Genomic DNA, 9,958 nt, shown 5'->3' on the forward strand with positions numbered 1-9,958 from the left:
CCCCCTCTCTCTCTCCCTGGCTCTCATCTCTCCGTTCATGCCATGGCTCAGCACTCTCCACATCCAGCCCAGTGAGTTTGTGTGAGTGTGTGTTTGTGTGCGAGTGTGCGTTTGGATGTGTGCTTGTGTGTGTGTTTGGTTTGTGTCCCTGTGCGTGCGTGCGTCTGTGTCTGTGTCTGTGTCTGTGTCTGTGTGTGTGTGTGTGTGTGTGTGTGTGTGTGTGTGTGTGTGTGTGTGTGTGTGTGTGTGTGTGTGTGTGTGTGCGTGCGTGTGTGTGTGTGTGTGCGTGTGTGTGTCTGTAGTATCAGCCGCCCTCCTCCTCACCACGGCCAGCCAGGCTGGGGTCAATAGCAGTGGTGAGTCGTGCAGTAATTGATGTCATCATTTCAATTTGAGCTGATTACAGTTGAGAGCTGCTTATCGTGTCAACCCCGCCTCCGCCCCTTCCTCCCGCCCCCCCCACACCCCCGCATCCCGCAGGATGGTATGACCCACTGGAGGGGGCCCAGAGAGTGGCCACGCCTGACCGAGCAGAGAGCCTGCTGACAGGAGAGCCGGCTAGCTGGCTAACAGGGATGTAGTAACACTATGTATGGTGGTAGAGGGATTGATCGCCTGATAGACTGATGGATAGACTGATGGATAGACTGATGGATAGACTGATGGATAGACTGATGGATAGACTGATGGATAGACTGATGGATAGACTGATGGATAGACTGATGGATAGACTGATGGATAGACTGATGGATAGACTGATGGATAGACTGATGGATAGACTGATGGATAGACTGATGGATAGAGTGGTATATAGAGTCATAGACAGATATGGAATCAAAGGGTTTCAGAGATAGATAGATGGAGAGGGGGAGAAAGAGAGAAAGAGAAAGAGAAAGAGAAAGAGAAAGAGAGAGATAGAGCGAGATAGTTAGAGATATATAGATTGATATATAGATGGATAGATAGTTGGATAGATAAATAAGTAAGGGACGGACGGATGGATGGAGCTATGAAGGTATGACTGGAAGACCTCCAGGCCCCCCCTGGGCGGGGGGGGGGGTCATCTGTAGAACTGGAGTTTATTTTAAGAGTCTCTAACATAGTGCCCTTGGCTACAGCCAACACCCCATGCCCCCCCGCCCAGGGACTGGCGATGTGAGGGTGCCACTGTAGGCTGGGCCGGAGCTGGGACAAGTGCTGAGGGCAGCGCAGCAGAACCTCTGGAACCAGTTCAGCACGAGGCTTCCCCACTGAACCCCATGCTGTTTATTAGACCCTCACACGTCGTCCAGAATACCCACTGGGTACACTGAAAACAATGCTGCACAAAATCACTCATATACCCACTCTCACTCACGAATGCACACACGCACACACACACACACACACACACACACACACACACACACACATCAGACCATTCGAATGTCACACGCACGTCAATCTCCAAACAAAGATCCCCCATCCAAGGACCACAGTCATACGGCGAAGCCTGAGACTGTACCTATGAGTCGGCTTAACTCAGGAGCTAGAGCAGGTTGATTTGTAACCGGAAGGTTGCTAGTTTGATCCCCAGCTCCTCCTAGCTGAGTGTCGAGGTGTCCCAGAGCAAGACACTTAACCCTAACTCCTCCTGACGAGACGGCTTTCACCTTGTACGGTTGACTTCGCTGTCAGTTTGTCAATGTGTGTATTAAACGATGGATAAAATCGTCTGCTAAATGCCCTAAATGTAACATGGAGGACAACATTGACCCCATGCCACAGGACTTTAACACTAAAACAATGCAACGTGTTTTACGACTGCTGTCTCTCAACAAGGCTTTCCCCCAACTAGACAGCAATACGTCTTTAGTGATCAACACCCCTTCGTATGATCTGCTGGAAAGCAGTCGCTGCTGCTGCTAAAAACAGCCAAAGACCTCGCTCAAGAAACAGTGTCTCTTTGACGTTCTCTCTCTCTCTCTCTCTCTCTCTCTCTCTCTCTCTCTCTCTCTCTCTCTCTCTCTCCGCAGCTCAGAATCTGTGGGTGGGAGGAAGTAAAAGTTGTCTGCTGCTTTACTCTTTCTGCCTCTCTCTCCTGCTCTCTCTACCTCCCTCTATTTCCCTGGCTTTTCTTTTAATACCATCATTAGGAGAGATCTCCTGTCTGCTGCTAACAGTGCTGCTAGCAAGGCGGAGACACACAGAAAAGAGCGAGGGAGCGAGTGCGAGACTATGAGAGAGAGAGAGAGAGAGAGAGAGAGAGAGAGAGAGAGAGAGAGAGAGAGAGAGTCTAGATGAAATGTGAGCTGGTAATGGTCCTGCCGCAAAGTGAGGGGTTCAAGGTGAACTTTTATTTATATTTGCCCTAAGGTCTGGTCTGACCATATAAGGTCTTGTGTGGCTGTTAAGCCAGGGCCCTTCCACCATGTTGTCAGTACATTAGCCACCTGCATCCCAGGTGGGCAGGGGTCTGCTGGTTTATGCAGAACTTCCCACACACGCAAAAGACCAGGTGTGCACGCACACACACACACACACACACACACACACACACGCACACACACACACACACACACACACACACCTAGTTGCATATGTGAGGACAGGTGTGAGTACACCTGGATTTTCAGGATGTACACTTAAATGGCACTTTTCACGTCATCGCGTGGGGAAGATGAGAAGCCAGTTTCCATCCTCCAAAGGCATTTCTGACTCCTGCAAATTGGAGCCTTCCATTGGCCGCCATGTGCCTGTCAAGCGGATGACCTGACATCCACACATCCACATGAACCTGTATTCGGCCGCAGCCTGTGATTAACCTCAGGGTGTGGGTCTTATGTTCCAAGGCCTGGATGCAGGTGCCTTTGCGGTATATGGGAGCTATATAAAGTACAACACATGCTTGTGATAAAGTGAAACCATAAATCGATCAACATTTGTCAGTAGGTCTGTTTCTGTGTCTGTGAGGAAGGAAAAGAGAAAGGAAGCCACCCCCTCAGACAGACACAGATATCCACACATTCAATGGAAATGTTATTTCATGCTCCCACTGAGCTGTCAGAAGTCGGGCCAGTGGCCACGAGTGGAACTACACATTGTTGTTTTTTCCCCCAGTGAACTGTGGAGAGATGTTAACTGAGTCAGAGCAAAGGATCCACTCTGTGTATAAAGTGTCTTGGTTATAAACACTCTGCCTGACACAATGTCGGGCAGATATTCAAATTGTTCTATATACAACAGTTCTGCGTGTGCAGTATTAAAACAAAGCATTTGCAATTTCATCTCTGGCGGTCGAATAAACCACTCACCCATCACTTCACCTTCAGCAATACTAAGATCCAATACTGTAATAAGCTTACCAACAAATAACATGTCTCATGTTGGGCTAATTGGCGCTAATCTCACTTCAGAGCAATTATTATATATTTGACAGCAGAACAGTACAAATGCTTGACCTTTGTTTTCATCTGACCTACGGACAATAAATAAATACAGTCTATAGCCGATGTTCTATGTGTTTGAGCTAATTCTCCTTATGCTATTTCATTGGATCTAATTACATTGTGTTATCAAAAAATATATAGTTATAGATTACAAACCCTGAAATCAAGAGTGCCACGGGATAATACATTCAGTGAACACACAACACACACACTGCTGAGCAGTAAACCCAGCGAGGGGGTCGGTTTAGAGCAGTTGATTCCTAAGCCTGTTTAGAGTTGCTTGTATCAACGCCATAACCAAGACCTTTGTGTTATGCAACATGTATTAGCCGACTGACGAGGCGGCCAGCGGCCATTGCATCACCTTGGGAGGTCAATAACGACCAGGGGTCGAGAATCTATGACTGGCCAGATAGCATGCTAGTTAGCTTGGTAGATAGCATGCTTGTTAGCATACTAGATAGCAACGTAGATAGCATACTAGACAGCATGCTAGATAGCATGATAGAAACAAACTAGATAGCATGCTAGATAGAATGTTAGATAGCATGGTAGATAGCATGCTAGATAGCATGTTAAATAGCATGGTAGATAGCATGCTAGGTAGCATTCTAGTTAGCATACTAGCTGGCCTGCTGATAGCATGGCGACCCTGCTGCCCCTAGCATGACCCGCGTTAAACTCAGCTCCCAGGAGCCCGTTCGGTCGCTTGCTATTTGACACCATCGTTGGCTAATGAAGATACCGCTAATGCGTCAAATACCCGCACCCCCCCCCCCCCCCCCCCCGTCGACCTTGTCAATCCCCTCATACATCTTTCCTCTTTCTTCTTTCCCCTTCCCTTCTTCTAACGCCTCCCACTTCCTCTTCCTGCCGCCCTCTCGCCGCTCACTCCGCTCCTCGCCACTCCTCCGTCTCATTTGCATTCTCTTCATCATCCTCATGCAAACCCGCTCCGCTTAACCTTGCCAACACTCATCTGCCAACTTCTCGCTGTCATCATCATCAACATCGGCGCGTCTCTAAAGCGGTACCGACGGTACCGGGCGTTTACAGCGGTACCCATGATCTGCGAGTACAGCCTCGCGTCGCCACTGAATCTGACGGAACATCAGGAACAGGCTCAGTTAAATAGAGAGCGGGATTTACAAATACACGGTGTATCCAGTGGATGCAACCTCTAGAACGGTGAGACGGGTGGTGGTGGAGGGGGTTGAATAGGGACGGGGGGTGTCTGTGATGGATGGGTGCGTTTAGCCGGAGGCTACTGTTGGTGATCCACCTCTTTCAACCCACTTCATACCTCAAGGTGCTTCCAGGAGATCCACAAACAAAGACAAGACCCCAGCCCCAACTCTGCCCACTCTGACATCACGACATGGGCGGAGCCTCAACAGCTTTTTACCAAACCCCATCACATACACAGCGGCCGTACAGCGGCCGTACAGCGGCCGTACAGCCGGGGGCCGAAGGAGCCCGAGCAGCAGCCGCCGTACAGAGGGCGCCGGGGCCCGGCGGTTCACTCACCAGGCCGTCGCAGTTGCTGATGGCCACGGTGGCGCCGGGCGCGCCCGCCACGTCGCCCACGTACAGGCAGTCGTCGTGCAGGAGCTCGGCGCGCTGCGTGCCGCCGCCGTCGTCGTGCCACTCCATCCTGGCTCCGGGCGCCACCAGCCGGCTGTTGCGGCGCAGCCGGAGGTGCAGCTCTCGGCCGAAGACGGTGACGTTGTAGTAGAGCCGGCCGGGCCCCGGCAGCGCCTCCTCCGCCCGCGGCCCCCCCGGTCCTCCTCCTGCTCCTCCTGCTCCTCCTCCTCCGCCTCCTCCTCCTCCTCCAGCCTCCCTCCTCCAGCGCCTACGGGGCTGTCCCGTCGCCGCGGGCACCGCCGAGACGGCGTGCGACAGGAAGCGACCCTCTGCGTCCACGGCGACGGGCCTCACCAGTCCATACTCCCCCAGCACATGCTGCAGGGAGTCTGGGGGGGAAGACACAGGAGAGACGTCAGGACACAGCCCCCCAGACACAGGAGAGACCTCAGGACAGCCCCCCAGACACAGCAGAGACCTCAGGACACAGCCCCCTAGACACAGCAGAGACCTCAGGACACAGCCCCCCAGACACAGCAGAGACCTCAGGACACAGCCCCCCAGACACAGGAGAGACCTCAGGACACAGCCCCCCAGACACAGCAGAGACCTCAGGACAGCCCCCCAGACACAGGAGAGACGTCAGGACAGCCCCCCAGACACAGCAGAGACCTCAGGACAGCCCCCCAGACACAGCAGAGACCTCAGGACACAGCCCCCCAGACACAGCAGAGACCTCAGGACAGCCCCCCAGACACAGCAGAGACCTCAGGACACAGCCCCCCAGACACAGCAGAGACCTCAGGACACAGCCCCCCAGACACAGCAGAGACCTCAGGACAGCCGCCCAGACACAGGAGAGACCTCAGGACAGCCCCCCAGACACAGCAGAGACCTCAGGACACAGCCCCCCAGACACAGCAGAGACCTCAGGACACAGCCCCCCAGACACAGCAGAGACCTCAGGACACAGCCCCCCAGACACAGCAGAGACCTCAGGACAGCCCCCCAGACACAGGAGAGACCTCAGGACAGCCCCCCAGACACAGCAGAGACCTCAGGACACAGCCCCCCAGACACAGCAGAGACCTCAGGACACAGCCCCCCAGACACAGCAGAGACCTCAGGACACAGCCCCCCAGACACAGCAGCGAGGTCAGGACAGCCCCCCAGACACAGCAGAGACCTCAGGACAGCCCCCCAGACACAGCAGAGACCTCAGGACACAGCCCCCCAGACACAGCAGAGACCTCAGGACACAGCCCCCCAGACACAGCAGAGACCTCAGGACACAGCCCCCCAGACACAGCAGAGACCTCAGGACAGCCCCCCAGACACAGCAGAGACCTCAGGACACAGCCCCCCAGACACAGCAGAGACCTCAGGACAGCCCCCCAGACACAGGAGAGACCTCAGGACACAGCCCCCCAGACACAGCAGAGACCTCAGGACAGCCCCCCAGACACAGCAGAGCACAGGGCCAGTGGGGGCTGGAGTTAGAGCAGAAGGCCATGTGACAGGGGGGAGGGGGGCAGGGGTGGAAAGTGGTGCGGGGGGTTGGGGGGGATTTAAATGGGAAGCAATGTGGAGCTTTGGAAAAGTGGTAAGCACGTGGAAAAGGGGCAAACGTAACTGGAAAGTGGGGATGAAAGATGGAATGGAAGGGAAAAGTGCTGCTGAAGAATGATGTGGTTGTTTTTGGGGGGAAAATAGGGGGGGGGGGCATAAAGAGTATGACAACATGTGCACTGAACCTTATCACACTCAGTCCCCTGAATATACGCACGCACGCACACATGCAGTCACTCACACACATGCAGTCACTCACACACACATGCAGTCACACACACACACACACACACACACACACACGCACGCACACGCACACGCGCGCGCGCACGCAAGCACGCACGCACACTCCTGCAATTGAAACGATCAGATATAGCACGGAGCAGAGCCAGAAGCCCCACCCATGAACTCTGGCGCGACCCCCCGCGCGCGTTGGTGCGCGCGGTGGAAACGGCAGAATCAGCACTGCGCGGTGCGCACTCGACACCCCAGGTGCCCTTCTCCTCCCGCCGACAACCGGAAAGCCAGAGCCAACGCTGCTCCGAGGTGCTAATTGGGACTTTTAAACGCTGAATGTTTTCTCACTGTCAGACCGCGATGAAAATCCCCTCCTATAGCCTCACGCTTTTCACTGATTTAAACAAAGTCACGCCCTCAGCCACACGACCAATCACAACAGTGATGTTGACACAGGAGGCCTGCTGCCGCAGATCGGCCCTGTGATGAAATGGGGATAGCATGTGGAACTATAGGCCTGCACGGGCCTAATAGTGCAAGCGTTTTGCCAAAGCGCACGCTTAAACCGCTACAATCTTGAAGTGATGGACGGTAATGACGCATCAGATGCTTTAGCGGCGCGGTTGACATGCAGTGCGTAATGACAGTCTGGCGGGGATCAGTAGCAACCGATGTGCCGGTGACAGCGCCATTTGGAGACGTGAGAGTGAGGTGGCTGTTATGAGAGGAGGCCACCGGGAGAGGAGAGGCTGCCCTCAGAGGCCTGCTGAGTGACAGCTCGGCATTTTTAAAAACCACACATGCATACGCAGACAGCTGGGCCCGGGCCACTCACCGATATCATAACCAGAAGAGACACCGTATACCATGCTATGTGCGGTTGCAATTACAGTTTGTAAATACAGAGATAATGGAGAATTCAACTTTTTGGTTGAGGAAAGTAGTCGTACAGCTACTGAAACGCACTGCTTTGACTTCCACCGACGCCTGCAGCAGGGAGAGGTATAATTTGCTGATAGGCTGATCGATGAGGTGACATCCGACTCCCAGAAGCCAGCGACGGATCGATAGCGCCTCAGATGACGCTCTGGGCTCTCATGCTGCACATGTCCACATCTCCGTGCACCACACGCGCAGCACGGCACATCCACACAATCTCCGGTTCCCTCCCCAAGCTCAAGAAATATATTGCAAAACAATGACAGCTCGCACCCTCTTCTCCAGGGACCTCCAGAAAGTCCCCACTGTGAGGGTTTCTGCGCCAAAAGTTGCACATGACATGAATCCCTCCCCGTGTTTCAGGGGACACTTCTACACAACACAAAGTGTGTCGCTTCCACACAAAGCGGGGTTTTGGAGGAAAAAAAGTATCCACACCTCATGACAGAAGCACCGCGTGAAAACACACAAACAATAGAAAAAACACACACACACACACACACACACACACACACACACACACACACACACACACACACACACACACACACACACACACACACACACACACACACACACACACACACACACACACACACACACACACACGGCAGCAGACCCCCGCCGTCCATTAAGCGCAACGTAAACACAGGACCACCACCACGTCCGTGGCCGTATACGTACCAACGCTACTGGCGATGTACAGGCCGCCCCCGGTGTGCAGAAAGGCCGGTAGAATGATTAAGATAGTAAATCCAGACGCGAGACCCATGGCAGCTCCGAACTGCGCAGGTGAGAGAGAGCTGGCTCCAGTGTGGTAAAGTTCCCCCGCCAGGCGCGACCTGCAGCCACACACACCGCCACGACAGCAACAGCAGCAGCCCGCGACTCACTGCCAAGTGCACCGGGAGGGGAGAACGGCGCTCGCCTCTCTCTCCTCCTCCTTCTCTCTCGCTCGCTCTCCCTCTCCCTCTCTCTCTCTCTCTCTCTCTCTCTCTCTCTCTCACACACAACACACACACGCTCGCAGAGCCGCTCTCGCACTCAACTTGCTCCTCTCTGTTTCTCACTCGCTTTCCCCTCTCTGTAAGTCATGTCTGCCCATCTATCTGTTTATCGGTCTATCTGTATCCATCTCTCTATTTATCTAGGCTATCTGTTTGTCCATCTAGCTCTCTAGCTCTATCTATCCATCTGTCCGTCTATCTCTCTATCTATCTTTTGCCTCTTGCCTTAGTGCACTCATCGACACACACACACACACACACACACACACACACACACACACACACACACACACACACACACACACACACACACACACACACACACACACACACACACACACACACACACGCGCGCGCGCGCAAAAACACGCAAACACAAACACACACGCACACACCAGGCGCCCACACATTCCCTGGCTGTCTGCGCTGTGCAGGGAGGCGCGATTGGGAAGATGAGAGGATAGTTCTGAGAGTACAGGGCGTGCTGCAGACAGCCAGTCCATGACAGCTCTACAACCAAGAAGGAACGGACTGAGATTAACTAGCGGGCTGCTTTTTTAATAGTGACCGTGCGGTGTCGACTTGGATTTGGGGGAGGCTTGCAATAAAGTGCTTTCTAGGAGCGTCAATATTGTGCTCAGTCTTCCATTCCCGCTCCACCGTATTCAGCAGAGCTTGCATAAACTTTGAATATCCATCGAAACGTCCTGGGCTAGACGTGGAGCGACGAAACAGCGCCCCTTGTGGCCGAACGACGAAACTACACAGGCCTATATCGTCAGGTGGTTAAAGACTTTGTTAAAAGGGCCGACTCAATTTGCACCTTGCATTATGAATATTGCCTAAGCCATGGGGAGGCGGAGCTAGGAACGGGGGAGAAGGGGGAGCAGCGAGGAACAAAACATGGCGTCCTATTTTTAAAGTGAAAATTGTGATGAAAACATGATCTGTGAACCACAGAGTGAGCCGAAAGAGAGAAGAGTGAGAGTGAGAAGAGTGAGAGACAAGACGTGCGCAGGGTCAGACATATCCAGGTCACTGGGCGAGCGTGCAAACACTCGTGGAAACAGTGACCCTTACACACTCTCATGCACACATATACACAAACACACACACACACACACACACACTCACACACACACACACAGCCAAACGCGCACACACACACACACACACACACAGGCACAGCAAAAT

The 9,958-nt window shown here is 53.5% G+C and overlaps 1 protein-coding gene across 1 annotated transcript; it reads right to left on the bottom strand.

The window, feature by feature from the left end:
• Positions 1-4,323: 4,323 nt before the first annotated feature.
• adamts2b (ADAM metallopeptidase with thrombospondin type 1 motif, 2b) lies at positions 4,324-8,752 on the bottom strand. Its single transcript, XM_060063314.1, has 2 exons — positions 8,442-8,752; positions 4,324-5,401 (listed from the first exon to the last, which is right to left on the bottom strand). The coding sequence occupies exons 1-2, from the start codon at positions 8,527-8,529 to the stop codon at positions 4,830-4,832; spliced, it is 660 nt and encodes a 219-aa protein (XP_059919297.1). The 5' UTR covers positions 8,530-8,752; the 3' UTR covers positions 4,324-4,829.
• Positions 8,753-9,958: the final 1,206 nt, after the last annotated feature.

The sequence above is a fragment of the Gadus macrocephalus genome, chromosome 10 (genome assembly GCF_031168955.1).
Source record: "Gadus macrocephalus chromosome 10, ASM3116895v1".
NCBI lineage: Eukaryota > Metazoa > Chordata > Actinopteri > Gadiformes > Gadidae > Gadus > Gadus macrocephalus.